General features: G+C 39.4%; 2 protein-coding genes across 2 annotated transcripts; one reads left to right on the top strand and one right to left on the bottom strand.

The window, feature by feature from the left end:
• Nucleotides 1-1,444: 1,444 nt before the first annotated feature.
• On the bottom strand, nucleotides 1,445-14,157 carry slc2a8 (solute carrier family 2 member 8). Its single transcript, XM_028579329.1, has 10 exons — nucleotides 13,777-14,157; nucleotides 12,661-12,826; nucleotides 10,902-11,108; nucleotides 8,982-9,081; nucleotides 6,617-6,828; nucleotides 6,228-6,377; nucleotides 5,619-5,727; nucleotides 4,629-4,805; nucleotides 3,795-3,940; nucleotides 1,445-2,339 (listed from the first exon to the last, which is right to left on the bottom strand). The coding sequence occupies exons 1-10, from the start codon at nucleotides 13,869-13,871 to the stop codon at nucleotides 2,193-2,195; spliced, it is 1,509 nt and encodes a 502-aa protein (XP_028435130.1). The 5' UTR covers nucleotides 13,872-14,157; the 3' UTR covers nucleotides 1,445-2,192.
• A 5,265-nt stretch (nucleotides 14,158-19,422) lies between these two features.
• Nucleotides 19,423-22,992, top strand: LOC114556045 (tetratricopeptide repeat protein 16). Its single transcript, XM_028578877.1, has 6 exons — nucleotides 19,423-19,649; nucleotides 20,129-20,273; nucleotides 20,350-20,515; nucleotides 21,009-21,142; nucleotides 21,599-21,740; nucleotides 22,748-22,992. The coding sequence occupies exons 2-6, from the start codon at nucleotides 20,191-20,193 to the stop codon at nucleotides 22,847-22,849; spliced, it is 627 nt and encodes a 208-aa protein (XP_028434678.1). The 5' UTR covers nucleotides 19,423-19,649; nucleotides 20,129-20,190; the 3' UTR covers nucleotides 22,850-22,992.
• Nucleotides 22,993-23,617: the final 625 nt, after the last annotated feature.

The following is a 23,617-nucleotide window of genomic DNA, read 5'->3' as shown; positions in this document are numbered from 1 at the left end:
TACAAATACTTGATTCGTCTTTTATTTTGAAAGGTCACATGCTGTAGTGCGCAAACTCAGAATTTAAACTGTCAAGAAGAGCATGTAGAGGCAGTTGGGTCTTTTATGTGTTTTAACCATAGACAGTAAGTATATTATTAACAGTCTATGGTTTTAACCATAAACTGTACATAAAAAAAACTGTACAACAAAATACATCTTGTATCTGTTTTTTTATATGTAGATCTCAAATGTGATGCATTTCCACAACGTTTGACCTGCAATTTGTTATTTAAATTTGTCATTTCAATATATTCTTAATCAGTGGGTTAAAACAAGATGTATTTCATACAAATACATTATCCTGGAAGAATTTTGTATTTGCTTCAATATGTTTACATTGATGAAAGGCTTATACTTATTTCCCTACGTCGACTTTTGACAAGTGCAGGCTGTAATTTAAAATAATAATAAAACTGGAGATGCTTTAATCACTAATGCAGGACACATGTTCAAAACAACAGAGATTTTATTCACAGACAGTGTATGGTACAATTCAGTTTCACCCCGGGATAATGAACACAAACATGAAAACTCATAGTGGGGAAACTGGGACAAGATTAGATTTTTTCCCATAAAGAAACGAATGAGTAAAAACTCTATAAAAGAGTTAGATGATCTGTTTTTTTCTTCAGAGAAGTCACTTTTTCTAACATCATCAGTATCTTAAGTGTGTTGCACATCAGATAATAGGCTGCAAGGAAATGTTTCCTTCACAAGATAAACAGAAAAATATTACAAAAAAGTTACAAAAACACACCCATATTCTTTCTTTACAGTTGTCAGTTTACAGTTTTCAATCTGTTGTTGATTAATGTTTAAAAAAAAAGTCTTGCATCACAGAATAATTATTTTTTCAATTCATTTCTCTGATGATGCAGTTCTACGCAGTTGAATAAACCGTCACAACAGTCAATGTGAACAGCAGACTCCTGTGACCTCATGATGCATTCACCCACCGCAAACATCAGTACAATAAAGTTTCTGCAAAAATCTTTGTTCAGAGTTTAAGGAGCAAGGACACCAGGCAATGCATTATCCTTACTTAGGCAAGGAAATAGTGAACACCAATATGGTTTCAAAATGTGTCTGTAGCATCATACCGGCTTTTGTCAAATGGAAAACAAGTATTAATATTTATTTATTTATTTATTAATTAGAGTACTTCTTGTTTTTGCCCAAACAGAAAACTAACATCTGTTGAAAAAATGGTGATACATGAGGGTAAAGACAAATTCTGTATTGGAATATGGATGAACAGTGGAAAAGTAGATTATGCTGCAGCAGTAGTTTGAGTAACATGTAGGACAGTTTATTTCCACAGTAAAAACTCAACACCGTTGGGATCTATTATTGTTGACATTAATTCAAGCTTACCACAGCCTCTTTTCTCTTCAAAAAAAGTCGAAAGAAAGATTTAGGGTGGAGTATACCTTAACACCAATTACACTCTGAAACTTCACAGTAAAGCATTCAAACCTGAAAGTACGAAAGACCTATGGTCCTATATAAAACTTTTACTATGCACATGATTTTCAGATTTAAAGCTTTCTGCAAAACTGGTCAACTGTCAAGCTGTAGTAACTGAGTAAAGGACATTTTAAACATGAACAGAGGAACTACAGCAGTGAGACCTGCAGAGGGCAGCGTAGGGCTGTTTTACTGGAAGTAGCAGCACACTCAGGCAATCAATCAGTAACACTTAGATTCAACATAGGACACTAAACCTGTTCTAAATCCACTCCTCCTTGGGAGTCATTTAGATATGTTAAAATTCAGAGGATTTGACCTGCGAAAAACTATATGCTATTATATTTTAAAGGTCAGACTTCCTACAGAAACAAATGAGTTACACCCAGTTGCCAATTAACCTCATTGGTGTGTATGGGATGAGCAAAATATTGGAAACACCTGTCATTTAAAGCCATACAGTTCAATAGCACCATAAACCACAATTATCAAAAATGATCACAGTTGAATCAACACCTCCATGAAACAGATTGAACAAAAAAGGCTTTTCTGTTTCTGTCATAGAAACTTATTATAAGAAAGTGTCAATCAGCTTGATAGCTTTATAGGCTTAACAAAGATTTTTTTAAATGCCCACACAGTGTCCTGTGAACCAGTCGTTTCAGGGATACGAGGTCTGAGATTCATGGACCTGATGTCCCTCTGAAAGTGGCTTCGATCTGCTCCAGTGTCTTGCCCTTTGTTTCTGGGATGAAGGCTATGGTGAAGATGACGTTGAGGATGCACATAGAGGCAAAGAGCCAGAAGGTTCCAGCGCTGGTTAGAAGAATCTGGAAGAGGTTGCATTTAAAAGATGTTGAAAAGACCAAAGAGGAAGGAAGGTTTTATAGCTTCACAGTAGATACCAAAAACACAAAAGCAACAGGACTGCATGGAGCTGCAACTAAAGATAATTTATTATTTATCAAATAATTTGTTGATTACGTTTTCGATTACTCTATTCATTATTTAGTCTATGAAATAGTCAGACGCCACAGCCCAAAATGAAATTGCTTATTTTGTCCGACCAACCCGTCCAAAACCCAAAGATATTCAGTTTACAATGATATAAAACAGAGAACAACATTCTTGATAAATTACTTCAATTATTAGTTGTCTGTCAATCAGTAACTTGATTAACTAAGTCATTGTTTCAGCTCTAATTTCTATTAAGGCAGTAGAGTTTCAAATTTATGGGATTATTTTTGTGCCTTTAATTCCAAGCAAAACTTCTCAAATATCAAACAAAAATCATTAACTCAAGCAGAAATTGTCATCTCAAAAGTAAAACTTAAAACTTGCAAACAAAACATTTGTGTAGTCGTAAACTATTGGTCTTTAATTTGTTTGATAATATCTCCTTTTGTTAACAGTTCCCTCTGCTTCTTTCTCAATGATGTCTTTTGCTCTCCATTGTGTCTCTCCATCATGTTTGCCTTAACTGCAAACGTGATGGAGAGAGCAACTCAACTGTAAACAAAAGGACATATTATTAAACAAATACAGTGTTTCCTCTATGTTGATTTGACCGTGGTGACACGGCAACATTTCTGCCCCCCACGGTATCAGAAATAGGGCTGCACAGTTAGAGTGCATGTTGGCGAACGTTTGTATTTTAGGTGCATTATTTACATGCTGAAGTAGTTACACTGCATTAAGATAATGTAATTAATAGTGGGTTTATTGTTATTTGCTACAGAATGCTTAGCCTATATGTCAAGATTAAAGTTGGCCTGTATAGTAACTCAAAAAATACAGTTCAATCACAACAGAAAATATGCCTCATTGTGTGTGTGTGAATAGAGGTGAATAAATATATTAGTTTGTGTTTGCAGCAAAGTGTCAGTTCCGTTTAGCAGCCCCCAGTGCTAAAAAAAATCCTAAAGGAAACACTAAAATAACATACAGTATATTAAAAATAGTTTATGACTACACAAATGTTTTGTTTGCAAGTTCTGAGTTTTACTTTAGAGATGACAATTTTTTTGCTTGAGGTAGTGATTGCTTGGAATTAAAAAGGCACAAAAATAACCCCATACAAATTGAAATAACACAGACCGATCCAAACAAATTCTACCCCCAGAGCATCCAAAAATACAGAAAGTCAGTGATGACATGTATGTGAAGTTTGTAAACACAAAGTAATCCTGTCAGGATTATCAGAAAACGTTTCGACATTAAGTTGAGCTGATAAAACAAGTTAAGAGGTGAAATACCCTTTAAATAGTGGCCCGTTGAGCACTCACCATCATTTCTTGGAAGGTCTTGGTGACGACGAACGCCATGCTCCAGTTGGTGAGGACACACACAGCACTAGCAACGCCCCTAACTTTGGACGGGAAAATCTCTGACATGATAAGCCAGGGGATCGGACCCCATCCCAGAGCAAAACCTGGACACAACAACCATTATTAATGTGGTACAGGCTGTGGGGAACACACACATTAATCCATATGTTCTGGAAAATCATCAGTGGTGGAATGTAATTACATTTACTAAAGTACTGTACTTAAGTACACATTGGAGGTACTTCTACTTTACTTGAGTATTTCCATTTTAGGCTTCTTTATACTGTAGTTCTACTCTCCTACATCTCAGAGGTAAATATTGTACTTTTTACTTCACTACATTTGTCTGACAGCTTTAGTTACAGTTTCTCATCCTGTATCAGCGGCTAACTGAAGCATTCCCTCCAGTCGTCGTCATTAAAAATGGGAGATACTCACCCACCTATTAGTTCACTGTCCCTGACTGATACACAACATTAGCTTTTTGTTCTCTTAACATAGTCATGAGAGACAAAACATGTCACATATAACACAAGACATTTCACAAAAAGGATGCTACAAAGAAGAAGAACTAGACATAAATAAAGGGGAAATGAACTGTGGCAGATGGGGTAACTTGGTATAAATTGATGGGATGTTTAGATGTTTTGAAAACAATTATTTCACTGCACTTTTAAAATCTTTGATTCTACCTGAGCATTTTAATATAAAAAATATTCCCTGCTGCTGATAAATGAGCTTTAATAACTTGATTAGTTATGTCAGACACCAGTCTGTAACCCAGGATCTCACCTGTGATGAAGACGGCCATGCTGGCCAGGGCCAACCAGGCCAGGTCAGCGTGGGGTTCTTCGGCAGCCTTGCTCTGGATGTCCAGCGCCAAGAGGCTCAGCGACGGGGTGCTGTGAAGTTTGGACATCAGGTAGAAGTAAACCCCGAATGCTGTGGTGCTGATCGCCATGGCAACCCCTTGATTATTAATGGGAAAAGAAACAAAGATCTGTCATGACCTCGCGGTCTTGTCTGGTGCTAAAAAGAGAGCAGAGCTGATTAAATGATTTTCATTCCAAAACCCAACACCAATATCCAATTTAAAAACAAAAAAAGATGATTTAAATACTTTTATTTTTATAAATTTCATTTATTAGGGGTAGATGCTAGATCGCACCCACTGGATCTATCTACATCCACACGGCATACTGCGCAGGCAACACCACTTTGCCTTTAACAGATATTTTAACCCTGCTACAATGCGATGCTGGTATGGTCTGTCATTGCAGCCAGGGTATGACTGTGACGGAGTATATTTTAGCTTCTAAACCAAAAACTACACAACCGGACATGGTCCAGTAGGAATGGGATCCAAAATTGGGGAGAATTGAACAACATATGCAACCTTTATACCGTAAAAGGAACCTTTATTGGTGATTTTTCACGGTAGAAAGTGCTGCTATACTCCGTTACAGTTAATCCCTGGCTGCAACAGGCCATACGAGCGTCGCTTTGCAGCAGGATTCAAACAACCGTCTGTTGAATCGTGTTAAAGCCCAAGTGTTGACACACGCAGTATGTCTGTGTTGATGTTGACACGTCCATTGGGTCCAATCTAGCATCTACCGTTTATTAGAGATGATAGTTGCGAGATGGCAGTAAACGAGAGGAGAGAGAAACAGGAAATGATATGAAACAAAAGGGACATTGCAGTTCATCATCAGTGCCTTAAAACTGCTGCCAACTAAACATAAATAAAATGTGTTTAATATATCAATTGACTGAAAATACCTGAGATGATGAGAAGGACCTTCCTTCCAGCTTTGTCCATAATCAGTGCTGCCACTCCTGTAAAGACGACCTGAATCACACCCACGATCACTGAAGCCAGGTCACTCTCCTGAAAAACAACAAGACATTCACATTGATGCTTTCAACAAGATACTGAAACAAAAAGGGCAATAGCTCTCGGATTTGTAAGTAGATAAAATAACAATTCGTCGTGGGATTTCTAGCTGAAATGTGGTTCCTTTTTTGTTTGCATTTAAAAGGGATTGCTCAGAACAGGTAATTCATTGTTTCAATTGAAGCTTTTGTTGTTCTTACTTATAATCAGAAATGTATATATTTTCAGTACATCCTACAACAGCTTTTCAAGTTCTGACTAGAGAATAGCATACTTTCAGTCAAAGACCAATGTGGAGCTTTTTTGTGAAGAAAAGGAAATTATTATTTCAGTCATTGTATACTCTTTGCTTAGCACCTAGTGATACATCCATATTGTCACCTATTGCAAGAGCACTAGAGAGTATTGGACAGTAGTTGAAGAACACATCTGTAATTGTAACTGAATGAAAAGTTAATTTCCCCAGAATACATCACAATTTTAAGCCTACTCACCTTAAAATGTGCCTGTTCAAATATGGTCTCAGCGTAGAACATGATGGCATTGATCCCCGTCATCTGCTGGAAGATCATCAGCACGACGCCGATCACCAGAGGCTTGTAGACACCAGGGTCCTTCAGGTCGGACATCTGGAAACTAGAGCCCTGAGAGGAAACAGAAAGCTCGCTGTCATCAGGCCACACAACAGTCAACACTGACTAAAGGCACGTCAATGTCTGGGACTGCAGACTAGACTGATTAAACCTTTGACCTGAACAGTCTGGGTATTGGTTTCAACATTTCCAACAGCAGTGGCATTAGCATTGAGGGGGAAGGTGCGGTTGTTGTCAGAAAATCATACAGTCCACCGCATCGCAGCCAAGCCAACCAACCACAACCTCACCTGCTCATCACAAGCCTCCTCGATGCGGGCGCACTCCCATTCGACGGGGGCGTCCGGCCCTCGCAGGAAGCGTAGCGCCTCTTCAGCTTCCCGCCTCTTGCCCTGTGACAGCAGGAACCGGGGCGTCTCTGGCATGAAGCACATGCAGACCATCAGCAGCGTTGGCGGGATGGAGCAGCAGATCGCGAGCCAGCGCCAGTCCAGGTAGAGACCTGCAGGATGAGTTCACATAGCTCAGAATGAGAAGCTGGAACCAAACTGTATTCGGCATTTATGGTAAAGAAATGACAAAACTAAAATAGTTGCCAACTGGAGACGACGGGATTTGGGAACTTCGGTCAGTAAGGGCCAACGCCGGCATTGTCAGAAAAATTCAAGGAACGGCAAGAAAGTTGGTTTGGTAATGACCAAATTAAGAACCGGGTCAATGATCGCGGTGTAAACAGAGTCATGTCCTACCTCCTCCACGCTCTACCCAGGCGCCACAACTCATCTAAACCAAAAGAGAGTATTTCCATCCAGGAAGTCAGAACGTGTCTGACACGGACAATCTCCTGTTGTGAGAAAGGAAAGCTCCGGACAATGACCTGATTCTCCGGACACTGTTTGGAGTTCATATGAGAAAATCAGAGAGGATGCTGAGGGGCCCTAAGCCCCCTTAGGAATTAAGCGGCCTTCCAATAGAAAGATAAATCCTATTGAAAATTAAAAAGGAGACTTTTGTATTAAACCACACAATGACATCAACTGCATACCTGCCAACACTCCTATTTTCCCTGGGTTTTTCCCGTTTTTTAGCCCTATCTCCCGGACCCCTCCTGGTTGGTTATTTCTCCCAGGAGACTCATGTAATTTGCATGGCCCAAACTCCTTTATAAATAATCGGACCAATATGTTTGTCTAATGTTGACCAGTTGCCAGATCTTGTATGAAACGCATCCTATTCACACAATCCACACACCATATACAATTTTCAACCCGTTTGTCACCTCAACCTGGCAACCTATAACCCTCAACCTGGCAACCTATAACCCAGTTGCGCAGTTGATCTCTGCGCAAGCTTCGCGGAAAGTTCAGACCCGAAAGCGAGCTGATAAAAAAGGCAGATGAAGGCGGTGTTCCCGCAAAGAAATCAAAATATAGCTGTAAATTTCAACAGTGTTGGGCGCAACAATTTACATGCATCTTACCTAGTCATTGCGACAACCTCCATGCTTTTGTAAGGTGTGTCGCATTTATTTTTTTGTAGCATGGCAAGAAAAATGACATTACCCAGCACATTAAAACACAGCGGGTCTTACAGTACACTTAACAGTACCCCCCTCCCGGATTTTGAAAACCAAATGTTAGCAGGTATGATCAACTGCCTTTGTCCTCTTGTCCCCATTTTTAAATGGTTGGCCCAAGATAATTTGGGTTTTTCCCCCAGTTTTGTTCCAGACATGCCAGGTCCTGCACTGTGCGGGTCAGACTGAAGGCTGCAGGACACAAGAGGAGCCTTGTCAAGTCCAGGTTTCCTCACGACATCTTCATCTGCTGGATCTAAAAATACATTCCTCTGCAAATCTGATTGTTTCGCTGGATTTTCTACAACGATCACAGTGTTCACCTTTGTGCTGAACAGCAGCTGGCTTGTGACAAAGTTGAATTCTTTTTTCGAACCATTTCTTTCCGTACCATTCAATCTATCAGACAATGATTCCTTCACATGACATCGACTAAATACTGTTTGTTATACATTGGAAGGGCCATTTAACCCAAATGACATACTTAACATTTGTCCTCTATAGGAGTCAACCCACATCATGTGACACACCAGCTTCCATTGGGTAAACGTGAATGGTATGCAGCTAACACGATTAGCGAGAAGCAGCTATTTTCATACAGGCTGCTGTGGAAGAGGCAGCGCAGGACTCTGATCATATCTGAGGATGTTCACATCACATGATGGCCACGTTTTGGTCATCTCTTTTTCACAACCTTTGATCCAGAGGTTTAAAACGGCACAGCAACCTCAGATAAAAACACTTTGAACTAAACCGTGTTGTCACAGGGTGTTTGACAAAGAAAATAAATACACATAACCAGAAAGAGAGCAGAGATATAACACAATTTTAAAATAAGAGCGCAGATTTGTAGCTCTGTATTATGTAGCTGCTGTCATAATGGTGGCTGTTGTAAAGTTGTATCATGGAAACCCCTCAATGATTTACAGCTTATAAACTGCTTTGTTACCTTAAGTAACCTTGTTAGACTTCTTTCTTATGTTCATTTAAACATTCAGCAAATTTCAATAACTTGGGAGTCAGACTTTACAAAATGAGATTTAAGGATGCCGTAAACACATAAAGCTGAGATTACATACCTGCGAGATACACTCCCATGATGCCTAGCACCACCATGAGTTGCACACAGGAGCCTAACAACCCACGTACCCGCTCGTGTGCCATTTCAGAGATATACAGCTGTACGAAGAGAGACAAAGACAATTACACAGGAGGAACACGCCAGAGTTACTGACAGAAATCAGCCAACTCTCAGAGGCTAAAAACGATTAGCCTATTACTATTCATTATTAATCTAATTCTGCAACTAATGTTTTTTTTTTAATATGATTATTATTATGGATTAAAAAGATAATCACTTTACCGAATTAACTGATAAATCGTCTGGTGTATAAAACCAGAAAAATAGAGACAAATGCAAAATTCTTTCGTCCTTCCAGTCTAAACCACCCAAAACTATTTAATTTACAATCCAACTAAAATGGAGACAGTCTCTGTCTGTCTGTAGGAGCTCTTGAGATATATATATATATATATATATATATATATATATATATATATATATATATATATATATATATATATATATATATATTTATTTATTTATTTATAAGTAGTGTGTTCTGTACAAACTGTATAGTGTATTAAGAGGGGTCAGTGTAACGCTTATCAGTTCAATTTTCTAAGCACAAACGGAAATTTGGAAAAACAGAAAAATGGGTTCAAATATCCAATTTTTCATTTTTTTTCCACCATGACAAATTAAAAAATTGGATCTTTAACCTGTTTTTCCAATTTTCTGTTTTTATTCAGAGGATCAGAAATTTAGAAAATTACAAAATTGGGTCTGGGCTCCAATTATTCAATACTGCCATGGTATTCTCTTCCTCTACTTTGTGGAATATGCAGATCCTTAACTTCATATGGACCAAAAAATAAATAAAAACTGATAGACTTTGGGGTCAGAGGTGCTTGCAACTGATGGTTTCGAGTGCGGGGTGCGTAGCTAGGCGGAACAAGGAAATGAGAGAATACCATTGCAGTATTGAATAATTGGAGCCCAGACGCAATTTTGTAATTTTCTAAATTTCTGATCCTCTGAATAAAAACAGAAAATTGGAAAAACAATTTAAAGATCCAATTTTGTATTTGTTAAGGTGGAAAAAAATGAGAAATTGGATATTTGAACCCATTTTTCTGTTTTTCCAAATGTCCGTTTGTGCTTAGAAAATTGAACTGATAAGCGTTACACTGACCCAGAGGGGGCCCTTATTTACTGTTGCACCGCCGAACAGCATGCTGGGTGCAGCTAGCTCTCCGCTGCTCGCTACAGTACATTGAAGAACAAATAAAGAAAAAGAGACCGGAGGTGCTACATTGTGGCAAACTCAAACATTTTAAGCAACAGCGATGTAACTTTTGGAATGAACGCTTTTGTTGTGTTCCTGGAAATAGCCTGGTCCCAAATAGTTAGCTAGCTGTGCTAGCAAATGACGTGTATACTCGAGCATTGCTAGGGGACGCAACTATGTCATGGCAGGTGTATTGCTCAGGACCTATGGAGCGCAGTGTCCAGTGTGAAGTTTTTTGGATGAGTAGTTTTCGAGAAAGCTGAAAGAAGCAACACCGGAGGAAAAGCAATCGACCCCTTCCAACTTTTTCAACAGCCACTGCACTAGTGATAGGAAATAGAAAAGGACAGCTAAGGCTCAGACTTTTATAAATATGGAAGCTTGAAAACACTTAAATGTATGCCAGCATTCGTGTGAAAATACCACAAATACACTATTGAGGGAATGTGATTACTTTAACGTGTGTATTTGTAGAGAGGCTGTTGGCAACAGGGCAGGAGATCACAGTATGAACAACGGCACGCAGGAAGAAGAAAAAAGAAAGAAGAAAAGCCATGTCATGACAACATGGGGACAAACAGGTGTTATTGCAGGAACGTGACTAACAGAACCAAACTGAAAAAAAAAAAAAGGGCGTTAGGCCCGTACCGGAACGACCAATGACGTGACCCCGCTGGCGAGGCCGGTGAGCACTCTGCCGATGTAAAGCATCCACACGTTCTGTGCTGCGATGATGATGGTGAAACCGAAGACGAATGGCAGCGAGCAGAACATCAGACTGAGCTTCCTGCCGATCTTCCCCACCATCCAGCCGCCCAGCAGGCCACCGGCCGCCGCTCCCAACGTCACTATGGACTGAGAAACAAACAACACAGAGCATCAGGGAATAACTTCTAGAATTTCATTTAGCCTGTATTTTCACCAATTTTTAATTCTCCAAGTTATGTAGAACTAAGAACTAGAAAATGTTGTTACAATCTGCACTTTTTTTACTGACCTTTTCTGCTTAAACTTTTCAGTCCTATTTATCTTATTTCAATTTATAGCAGGTTCACACAAAAATACCCATTTAACAAGAACTATACACATGCAATGACCAAAAAGAAAAAAACTAAATTAAAACTGAAGTTCACTGATTGGGAGTTATACTTGACTTCTCTCCTTCAGTTTTTATGTTCACCGACTTTTTTGTTTGTATCCTTGACGTTCCACTTCCGGGATTGCTCCGGTGCCGCGGGATATTCCGCCGTATGAATGTCTTTTCGCCGATGTCCGTTTCCTTGCGCTTTCTTTGCGGTGGAATTTTAAACTCCGGTGGATTTAGGAGGACTATGGTTAACTGCTCCTCAGATCTCTGCAGGGTAAATCCAGACAGCTAGCTAGATTATCAGTCCAATCTGATTTTTCTCTCGCACGACTATTTTACAGCGGCTCCGTGTGGAGCTTAGCGCCGCCCATGACGATTGTGATTGGTTTAAAGAAATGCCAATAAAGCAGAGAAAAATTTTTTCCCATCCCAGAAAGCTGACAACCAGACCCTCATCCGCTCCTTGTGTGGATGGTCTGGCAAAGCGTGACTAGATATTTTCTAACACAGTTGTTCATCTTTCGTACTGACAATTCAACTGTCAGTCACCAACATTAGCTGCATGTGACATTAAGCCCTACCCAGTGGTTTAGTCTAATATATTGTAGTGGGTAAACTGTACTGTAGAAATATATATACAGTATATTGGGCATATCATAGTGGGGGGTCTGGGTGTCCTCCCCCAGGGAAGTTTTGAGCATCAACGACTTCATTTCCTGTATTCGGATACACTTTTATGCACCAATTTACGGTGGAAATACCTTTATTTAGCCTATGTAAAGAAGAAAAACACAGATGACAATTCAAAATATATCAAAAATATAAGAGAAAGTATGTTGTTGCGTGTCATTGGGCATTTTTAAGTGGGTATATGGAAATCCTGGAGCTTTCTTAGTGGGTATACTGCGTAAACCTGCGTATCACGTAGCCCTACCCAAAAAAGTAGTACAACATTTTTTTTTTTTATTTAAAATGCATTTAAAAACGTTATTTTTTCAATGATTTCCATTGTTTCACTTCACAATCTCAGATGCAAACACAATTTGGTGTTTTAACATGTATATTGAGTTTTAATATTCTGGTCATAATCATCTACCCTTCATATAGAAGTAACTAAACCAATTTGTTTCATTTTAATTGCATTTGACATCTTTTTCTGTGTTTCTTCAAACTGTAACCAGGTTTTGAACTCAAGTGAATCCAACAAGACGTGTTTGAACACGTGGTGACATAAAACTGCTGATAAGTTAAAAAACACTTTAATAAACAATTTAAAAGCTGTTCTGCTTTGAGGCTTGTGATAATGAATCATCATCATACCCCGAACCAGGAAGCCTGGTTAGTGTCCAGCCGCAGCCTTGGGTCAGTAGTGATGCTGGTAAGTTCGGGGATGGCGGGAGAGCTGTACCCCAACACGAAGCCAAAGCTCATGGGACCCAGAACAGACGCAAACGTCGCCAGGTACAAGTTCCTGTTCTTCACTTTACTGTGGAGAGAAAGAGGAACGGAGCAGAGTGTAAAGGTCAAAGGCCATTGTATCAAACTTCGTCACAGGACAGCTCATTGAATGCACATTAAATGCCTCAGTTGAAAAGTAGAACACTGCAGGCTTTCTATAAGCCGACACGTGGTGGAGAGTGGGGGTGTGGCCTTGACCAACGGCCACTTTGCTCGTTTGAAAGCCATGATGTCTCTCTCTCATGGGTGGGCAAAATTCTCTGGGCGGGCAAAGCAGAGAAAGGGGAGGTAACCTTGCTCCTTATGACCTCATAAGGAGAAGATTCCAGATCGGCCCATCTGAGCTTTCATTTTCTCAAAGGCAGAGCAGGATACCCAGGGCTTGGTTTACACCTGCTGACATTTCTAGCCACTGGGGGACCATAGGCAGGCTGGGGGAACGCATATTTATGTTAAAAAACCTCATAAAGTGAAATTTTCATGCCATGGGACCTTTAAACACACCAGCATTGTTTGCCCAATAGTTACATGTGTTGTGTGCCCTTTGCAGTGAATGGGCTGAGACATGCAAAACATCTGGAATTGTACTCAACTCACTGTAACAATCCATCTTTGTGTTGACCTTAGAGCTGCGATAATTCAATATGATATAATCTATCATCTTTCAATGGAATCAATAGCGTAAACATGCATGTTTACTCAAACTTCAAAGAAAATGTGATCTGAAATAGGCCTACCTGAGGGAATGTCATTTGGTTTGCAGTTCCTGCTACATTGCAGTATTGATTTTATAATCACACTTTACATTACCACACAGTTCAATGTGATTGACATCAAATGGATTAGATAAGATTTCACATAGGTGAGCAGATATCTCGTTACTGAGATATGCATACATAGAAGATTTGGTCAAAATCGCCCAGCCCTACCAAAGCAGCTACACTGAGCTTTCACTGCATCTGTATTTTTTTAACTGACCTGAGATAAGCATCCTGCTCAGATATGAGTCCAGTAAGATCCCCATCTTCATCGTCCGCATCCAGCAGCCTTCTCCTCTCGTTTTGGATGTCCATACTGACAGCCGTAATGTTTTCTGGTGTCTTCTTGTTCACCTTTTACATGGATCACAGGTCAGGTAAAACTATCTATTTAACAAAATCCACAATAATAGGCTAGTTATGGCAACCGTGCAGCCACACGAGGACGGAATTGAAGAAGATAAACTATAACAGTATCACAGCTAGCCGCAAAGTAGACGTCGGTCATTTCAGTTGCTTAAATTTGACCAGTTATCGCTGACTGTGAACGAGGGCTTTTGCTTCCTCCACCGGCGGCCAACTTGCCTTGTCAACAATTCAGTCAGCTGATCGTCATTTGTGCCTATGATTTCCCGTTTTCAAAATAAAAGTCTTTATGGACCTGTAAGGACAGAGCAAGTTGAGTATGGGAGCGTCGTGGAATGTTATTTTAATTGGCAGACTTTTTAATACTGTATAGGAACTACAGAGGATCGGTTCGAAGTCACAAATCAAAACTACAACACTATTAACACTAAATATTATACGGGTTGACGCTATTTTAGCTGGTTTAAAACGGCACCGGAAGTGATATGAGGGGAACCTCTAGCTCTAAGTTGAAACTCTTCGTTTAGAAAATAAAAGCCTCGAGCGCGGGGGCTGTTGAAGTTGGTTTCCATGGTTGCAACCAGTAACGCACGCAGCAACTTTAATTTTTAAATTAAGCACGTTGAACTAACCTTAGTGAAACAGCGTATTTCAGCGAGTTGACACAATGGACGCCGCAGGGGAGATACATGACCTGACGGTAACGTTAAATAAATGTTTGTTGCAAAAAAAGTTAGTTAGCTAACGTTAGACGTTACAACTAGCTAGCTACGTTAGCTGGCAGCAGCGTTAGATTCTCGATCTAGCTAGCTAGCTAGCTAGCTAACGTTTGCTGTGTTTGATAACAGTTAAACGAAATAAAAAGCAATAACGTTAATTTAGTGCCAACTAATAACGATATAACACAAGCACACAAATACAGAATATGGGGATATTATTTAAATCGTGATATAATGTTAAAGTCTGTCTTTTTTTTAAATGCAGATTTAGCTAGCTAGCTAATGCTATTTTTTTTTTCTAAGATTTTGAGTTCCAATTTAAAATTAATTTGATTTCTATTTATTTCTATATGTAAATGTCCTTAAAATGCATTTCATATTGGATTTTGAGTTATTACTGTGATCAACTTGTGTAATGCATTACAATGCATTAACATTAGTGTTAAGCACTGGAAACGATGCCGATTACTGCACATGAACAACATTGGATACAAAAAATAATCCATAATATTTTCAAAAAAGTATACATATACCTTACTAAATTATAACAAATAAACTTAGTAGTGTTTGATAGCGTCTACATTAATGGTTTGTTTGTTTTCTTCATAGAAAATTAACATGTTTTGATTGGCAGTCAGTCTCCTCCTTGTTATGTAGGTTGGCATCCCTCAGGAAATGCTGAGATGTTTTGGTATTTAATGTTACATTTTTGAAATTGGTTGTCCACCAGCAGGCAGAAGAGCAGAGTTTATTTCCCACTGCTGTGTCAGAAGAGGAGCTTGATGAGGCCAGGAGAAAAAGCACCTTCAAGCAGCTTTTTGGCTCCAGTAAAATCTTTCTGGCACCAGGAGAGGAACGCCCTCAAAGACCAGACCTCCAGGGAAGCCTCATCATCCAGAGAAAAGCTGCAGAGCAGTGAGAAACATGACACATGAATGTGTTCTAGCCTCACTTAAAGCTATGTGTTGTGAATTCATACTGTAGTATTATGCTTTAGGATTTACAGGTTAAATAACACATATGATTCTTGTTTTTCTTTGCAGTTATCAAAATGGAAAAGAGGCAATGGGAAAGTCCCAGTATGAGAAGGCTGTGATCTGCTTCTCCAAAGCCATCACACTGCAGCCAGAACAGGTGCTGGACTAACAAAGACACAAAGCTATGTTTAAATGTACTGTATGTTGTGACATTTTTATTTGTTTTGTTTTATTTCTAACTTACTGGAAGAAATAACCCTGATTAAAGATAAATTACACAAATACTTTTATACTTATATATAAAGTATAATAATACATAAGGAAAAATCACATTACGTATGACACACTTTCCAACTGGGGGTTTCAGTGTGTTTACTTGGTATTTTAATTCTGTCTGCTGGTGTGAGATGTTTTGATACACTTTCAGTTGGTCACATTGTGTGTATTTGTTTTCTCTGCCTGATAACCTCTGCTGTTGTATTTTTCAGACTCAGCTGTATGTGAGCCAGGCGGAGGCCTACCTGCAACTCTGTGACTTTCAGTCATCAGCAGCCTGTTATAAACGGGCCTGCATCCTGGCGCCTCAAGCCTTCAGCGACCGCTTGGCCTTCGTCTACTACCTCCAGGTCTCCACAACACTCCTCTGTTCTGGCTGGAAATTATTTCTACTATTACAAGTATACTTCAGTGTTCACAGTATGTCATGACAGAGGGCTTTACAAAGAAAACAATGGTAATTCTCATTAAATTACTGCTATTTAATGGCATCGGGATCACAATCAGGATGGGGATGATTGAATGACTAGTACTTGTACAGGTTACTCTATGAAGGGAGTGGCTGAGGACAGAGAGAGGAGAGCTGCAGGAGGAGGGCTGCATTTTGAAATTCTCCCGTTTCTTTTGATCTTGTTTCTTTTATTTCTTAAACTGCCTACCCCAGCTTTAATGAGAATTTAGAGCAGTTTTTGGGTCAACAACACAGATAGTTTTGGACTCACTTCTGATTATTTCTGCCTTAATTTAATTAAATAAACTAAAGTAAAAGAATAAGTAAAAGAAAAATGTCATTTTTTTTAGTTGTTTGGTTTTTGAATAAATCTCAGATAAATGCCTAAACATAAAATAATTTAAAGCTGATATTTCCTGTCGTCCTCAGGGCCAGTGTTTGTTTGACAGAGGCCTTTTCCTCGATGCTCTGGAGGCCTTCAGCAAAGCTGCTGACGTGAAGCCTGGCTGCAGGGCCTACGAGGCCAGAAGGTCAGCCAACTGCGTGCTAAGATCTAGATCAAAGTAGTGCGTTTGTGCTTAAAGCTTTAGTGCGTAAAACTCTCTCTGTATTTCTCAGTATGTCTGTTTTCAGAAAGGTCCGGCGACTTTCACGCGCAGAAAATCAAGCGAAGATAATGACCTCTTCTGAAGAGTCCATCATGTTTTTTTAATCCTCTGTGTCCCCCTCGGCTACTAGCAACTGCGTGGGGGAGGGGTGGGGGTGGTGCGCGATCACGGAAGGCTTGTGTCGCGTGGATGCGCCAACAGTGTTGTTGTTATTACTTAGAATTCCTAATGGGGGAGATAGAAACTACACACCATAGCTTTAAGTTTACTACCAAGTATATTGCAACAAAATATCCTGCGTTTTACAGTCTGTGGGGATATAACATCAGATATATGTAGATCTAAATTTCAGCAGCTATAACTCATTCACTCAGTCATTAATCACAAGTACTCAAGACTTCAGATGTGATATTTACAATCTACGGTTTGGTTTCAAATGTATACACATTATTCATTATTATATGTATTTGGTGCCTTGTGTCCCAGCCTGGCCTGTCTGACTGCTGCAGGCCACCACACTGACTCTCTGAAGCTGGTGAACGGCTGGATGCTGTCCGACGGTCCCAGCTCTGATCATTACATCCTCCGAGCCCGACTGCACAAACTGCTCAACCAGGTTACAGCTGCAGGGACCTCTTACACTTCAAATACCTCAAAAACAGCAGCAAATACGCTTTACATCTCAGGCAGTTGATGATGCTGATGCAGTTTGCAGTCAAGCAGTTACAGTAAATAGGAATGATCTTAAACCTGTAGGTTCACATTCATGCAAGGCCACAGACAACAGAAGTGTTTTCTATCAGGACTTAAAATATTTACTTCCTCCTATAAACTGAAAACATTTGTCATATCAAGAACACATTTACACAGTTCACATAACCTTTTTTATTTTTTACAGTTGAAGCAACAAAACAAAGCTGTTTTAGACATTTCTAAGGTGAATAAACAGAAGAAAATTTTAAATCACAAGATTTTTCAGAGAAGTTAAAGCAGTGAATAAAGATATCCTGCTGATATAATAACAATTATTCAGTGTACAGTATCTAAATGACAGAGAATTCGTTTGTACAGACTGGGTTAAAGAGCACTCATACTATAATATGTTTTTATTTAGATATATACTGCACCTACTGTAAACACACAGTCACTTGTCTGAGGATTACGTCCTAGTGATTTTCTCTCCTGTCCAGACATCACAATGTTATCAAGACGTGAAGTCGGCATTGGCGTTGAACCCGACGTGTCCGGCTGCCGGAGCCCTGCTGCTGCAGCTGCAGAAGGCCAGCGAACAGGCCCGACAAATGGCCGTGGAGAGAGCTCTGTCCGGCAAGCTGCCTGAAGCCTTCTGCATGATCAATATCGCTCTGGAGAACTGCCCGCAGGATGCACGACTCTACCTGTTCAGGTGAGTCCGGCCAATATGAAACAGTCAGACATCTTTTATTTACAAAGGTGCTGTATTGTAAAGTCAACAAAACATACAAGTTGTCATATTAGTGATAACCTGCATGTGTCTGCACTGTGGGAGGAAACTAGAGCACCCGGATAAATAAACAGGCAGATGTGGAGATATATTAATATTAATATTATCAATATTAATATTTATGCTGCTGTCAAACTCCTTTCATATTTTAATGTTAAACTAACACTCTGTGGCATTTGTATTTATTTTTTAAACTTTTGTTCTTAGTTAAAGCAGTATTTATGAGCCAGTGGAACACAATTTCATTCATTGTATGTACAGTTGATTGACAATAAAAGCTATCTTTCTATTTTTCTATTTAGTTATATGTGACTGCAAAGAGCTTCAACTAACAAACATTTTTCATCAATAATGAATGTATTGATTAGTTTTCTAGATAATCAGTTCATTATGTAGTATATCAAATGTAAAAAAGTTACACACTCATTACAAGTTTCCAGAGCTCAGTTTTTATTATACATTATGTTATATATTTATATGTTATGCTTATTTAGTGTTAACAGAAGCCAAAAAACCCTAAATTTATTAATTTCTTCTACAATATGAAACCGAGAAAGGCTTCAAATGTTCCATTTTTGAAACCAGAACCAGCAGATGATTGGTATTATTTGTAACTAATCACAAGAATCAATTAATTCACAAAATTACAAAACAATTAAAATGTTGCTACATTACCTCACCAATAACTATGGTACAAGGTCAGAACAATTCAGTTTTTTTAATTCATTTGAATTCAATCGTGAAGCTGATTTGATTTTGTTTTATTTGATTACATTTATTTAAATTAAATTAAAATGAAAACAATTCTCCATTAGAGCAATTCTGTACCGACAGCTGGAAGACTACACAGCAGCCATTGAGGATCTGGTCCAGGCTATGGAGCTGAGCGAGGAGAAGGAGGAGAAGGAGAAGGAGGAGGAGGAGAAGGACGAGGAGAAGGAGAAGGAGGAGAAGGAGAAGGAGGAGAAGGAGGAGGAGGAGGAGGAGGAGGAGGAGGAGGAGGAGGAGGAGGTCAGAGGTCAGGCGGAGGCCAGAGACAAGAAGGATGAGCACGGCTCTGTGGAAGAGGAGGTGCGGTTTCAGTTGATTCTCACCTACAATGATTTTGCTGTCCAGTGCTTCAACAGAGGCCTTTACGCTGAGGCCACTCTGCTTCTCAACAAGGCCATCGAGGAGGAGAAGGGCCAGGCGGGCCTGTACCTGAACCGAGGAGGTGAGGCTACTTGGTCTGTGAGTGTGTTTGTGTGGACATCTTTTTGTTTGCTGTGCACACAAACACACATAATTTTGTGTATATTGACACTTCAGTCCATTGGAGAATGTTTTGCTTAGGCCAGAAATAAGTCAAATATTAATAGAGCAACTGTGTGAATCTGCTGCAGGGCTCTGGGAAATTGCGATGGACATTTGTCATTGTTTTCTAAAAAGATTTAATTGAATAATGAATTTAGTGTTGACGATTATTATTTTATATAGATGTAGATCATCAGAAGCAGCTGTTCTAGTTACTGTATTAAAATATGAATTAAATGATTCAAATCTAACCAGATGGTCTCCTGATCTATGACATTACAGAATTGTGTCAACTTTTTATTTTATTTATTTATGTGTGTGTGTGTGTGTGTGTGTGTGTGTGTGTGTGTGTGTGTGTGTGTGTGTGTGTGTGTGTGTGTGTGCGCGCGTGTGTGTCAGACTGTTTCTTTAAGCAGGGTGAGTGGTGTTATGCTCTTGCTGACTACCAGCAGGCTGAGGAGATGATGCGGCCTGATGACCCTGCTGTCCGGCTCCGCCTCGCTGTCCTTCACAACTCGCTGGGCTCTTACTGCTTCCAGGACGGGTCAGAACCACAATTACACATTCACACAGAGAAACCTGGAGAGAACCGTCATCTAATCTTGTTTTTGCATCTGCAGGTGTTTCCAGGAAGCAGCTGACATGTTTTCTCTGGCCATCCAGTACAACTCCACAGCCAGTCAGTACTATGAGAACAGATCGAAGGCCTTTCGGAAGCTCCTGAACTTGGACGGAGCCAGACGGGACTTCATCTGCACGCTGATCCTGGATCCCAACAACGAGGAGGTCAGTGCTTCATCTCGACCTCCAGGTCCACTGACATTAGACACTGACATTTTTCTCCTGAGAGGATTTGGTCTACTCAAAAATTGTATTGTAACATTTAATTCAATGACATTAATTCAATTGGAACTTTTCCTATGTCATCTTAAGTCCGTCAGTAAATATAAAGCACCAATATCGAGATACTGCTGTGGCAGATATCACAGCATTACTGTATTTATAGTGGTTTTCTTCTAAATATTGTGGCTATTTAAATCCTTAGATGTAAGCTGTGTATTCACTTAATGAGAAACAGTGTATGAGTATAACTTAGATTTTGTGGTAATTTTCAGAACTTCTCTTTACATTTTTGCATATTGATCAATCTGGTCCAGACATTTTTTTTTTTACTAATGATCCTCTTAGAAAACATTTTTTTATTAATATTTCCAAAGCTTGTGGAAGTGAAAAGTAGTCCATTGTGTGTGTGTGTGTGTCTGTGTTTTTCCTTGTGTAGGTGCCTGCTGTGCTCATGAATCTGTTCCCTGGATGCAGCGTGTCTGATGTTTTGTCCAGTCCAACAGGACAAGCAATCAGAGTTCAGCTGATGGACATCATCCAGGCCTGCAGCTCGTCCTCCGATCAACAAAGGTCAGCAAGACAAAAAATTCACTACGTCTGGGACAAACTTTATTTACACTGACTGTGGAACAGCTGACAGACGTTAGGACATATGCTCTGCATCTGAACATGTTATAAATAACTTATATGTCTTCTGTACCTGGGAGTTTCCAAGTCCAACCAGTTTGCTGCTGGTGCCACATCATCAGCTACACCCTTATTAATCCACTTCCACGTCACAGTGACAAATGGTGTTACTCTCTCATCTACAGTGAGTGCCTCCAGTCGAGCAGTGGTACGCCAAGAGTTCAAACTCTGATTTCTCTTAAACAACCTCTATGCACTGACAGACGTGAATACATTTAATGCTTTTGACTGAAATGACACATTTTCAATATGTAAGGATACAACTGTTCCTTGTTTTTCCAAATTTGGACTGCGTGTCACCAGAAGCGTACTTAGACAAGTGCTGTAATGTGTTTTTAGATTGAGTGTGAAGCTCCTAAAGATGACTCTGACCAGTGAGAACACAGCAGGCCCATCAGTAGACCCCCCTGACGCAGGCAAGGAGCTGAAGTTGTGTGTCAACCAACCGGAGATGCAATTGACTGTGAAGAGCCTTCTGCAGGTACTGACGGGAAAATCATAAGTAGGGTTACAATTGTGTAAGTGTCCAGTGACTTTTAACTTTTAAGTCTATTTAGTTACAAAACTAATATCCTTTAGAACAACTGATCAATGACTTGTATATCTATCTATATGAAAACTAATCTTCCTAAACCAAGGTCATTGACAACATTTTCAAAATCTATGTGAAAACATACAAAGCAACCCAGCAATCCAGGAACAATATCATCATTGAAGTCCCCAATACACAAGCTACATTTAAAAACCACCTCTTGAATATTTGATACTCAAACTTTCTTTTCTTTCAAACTTAAAAAGCAGGTTTTGTACAACACAAGATCCCATTTGACCAAGTTACAACATGAGATCACCTTCTCTCCTTTTAAACACAAAATGTGTAATTGTCTGCTGCTAGGGCTCTCAATTAAAGCAATCATTTCATAATCCTTGAGCTGGTCAAAGTATATAGTTACAAACAACCACAAAAATGTTGCTTTAAACTGGGGAAAAAAAGTAAATTTATGACCGCTTCTGGCAGACAACCACAACGCTGACACATGCACAAAGGGGATATGACGCCATCAATAGGCGACCAAATGTAACGGAGCGTTAGCTTGAATAAAAAGACCCATTTTTCTGGGTTTGAACATTGTTGGAAGCATTTTGGATAATGGAAGTACACAACTCAACAAAAGTCTATTTATTTTTTAGACATTTGTGTGCAGATAAGTTGCATCTTTTGGTTTTTTTTGACTAATCAAAACAAACAAAGTCTCGTGAGAGCCCTGTAAAACTTAAACTGCTTCTGTGAAACGAGCCCCTGGTCATTACCTTTCCATCTGCTGTGCCTTTATCAAAAACATATTTCAAAAGCAAATTGATAACAGAAACTGATGGAAAGTTGATAGTTCGATACGACTACAAAGCGGCTATTTAGGAAGTTCGAAGTGTACGGCAGTGTTGCAGTTGTGCTGAACTACAGCTGTTCTTCTGTGTTGGCTGTGGCAGGTTAAGGAAGTGGTTCGGTCATTTCTCAACAATCGTCCATCTGTGCAGCACACTGGGCCACGCCTCGACACTCACCAACCACCATCACCATCCACACAGTGAAACAGAACCAGTCCGCCTTTAGACATGAGAGGAGTTCTTACTACAACAAGACACGTGGGGTGTTCTGAATCCACTGCTCAGAAATGATAGTGGAATTATTCTGGGTGGGACGAAAAATCTGTTATAAATGTTGTTGTTTTTTATCTACGTTTTGAGTGCTGTTTTTTACGTTCATTTGCCTGACTTTAAATTACCATAGTTGGCATTTGATGTGCTTAAACTATTGCTGTACACATTGTGAATGCATTTAATGTGCTTTAACTATTGCTGTAAACATTGTAAATTACCTTTTAAACATCCTTTACACTGCAGAAAATCTACAATACCTAAATGCATAACTATGGTCCTTTTAACTCAAACAAAAACTAAAAAGACTTAGACTGCAGAGTCTAAATCAACAGTGGCAACACTTTTCTAAAACACTGTGGTATTATCCTTTAATTAGTATTCATCATGTACTGTAGTCCAATAGGTGGCAGCAGATGCACAATTTTAGCACGATGGCATTTCTCAGGCTGCTCTACTTCTACAGTACGTAACATTCTGTCACAAAGAAATACATGAGATGAATAGTAAATTACTTTTACTTTCACTTTCTCAGTTTCACTCAGCCTCCCTCTTGCTTTCCTACTAGCTCTTTGTCTTTATTTCTTGATGTGTTTTTCTTTGACTTTATGTCTTTTTTTCCTTGAGTAGTAAGACAGTACCAACATGTTAATGAAAAGGAATAACATTAAATTAAATTCCTATCCAGGGACCAATCTGTTG

The sequence above is a fragment of the Perca flavescens genome, chromosome 5 (genome assembly GCF_004354835.1).
Source record: "Perca flavescens isolate YP-PL-M2 chromosome 5, PFLA_1.0, whole genome shotgun sequence".
NCBI classification, from domain to species: domain Eukaryota; kingdom Metazoa; phylum Chordata; class Actinopteri; order Perciformes; family Percidae; genus Perca; species Perca flavescens.
The sequence above is the reverse complement of the archived record's forward strand: the minus strand, read 5'-3'. Positions and strand labels throughout refer to the sequence as shown.

Bases quoted from the DNA above. Each gene is read 5' to 3' on its own strand.
- slc2a8 (XM_028579329.1), bottom strand. From the start codon at position 13,871: ATGGACATCCAAAACGAGAGGAGAAGGCTGCTGGATGCGGACGATGAA. The intron at 6,829-8,981 runs GTATGTAATCTC...CTCATCCTGCAG, and splicing joins CATGGGAGTGTATCTCGCAG to GTCTCTACCTGGACTGGCGC. The intron at 4,806-5,618 runs GTATTTTCAGTC...TTAATAATCAAG, and splicing joins GGTCCTTCTCATCATCTCAG to GGGTTGCCATGGCGATCAGC.
- LOC114556045 (XM_028578877.1), top strand. From the start codon at position 20,191: ATGATGCGGCCTGATGACCCTGCTGTCCGGCTCCGCCTCGCTGTCCTT. The intron at 21,143-21,598 runs GTCAGCAAGACA...ATGTGTTTTTAG, and splicing joins TCGTCCTCCGATCAACAAAG to ATTGAGTGTGAAGCTCCTAA. The intron at 21,741-22,747 runs GTACTGACGGGA...TGGCTGTGGCAG, and splicing joins CTGTGAAGAGCCTTCTGCAG to GTTAAGGAAGTGGTTCGGTC.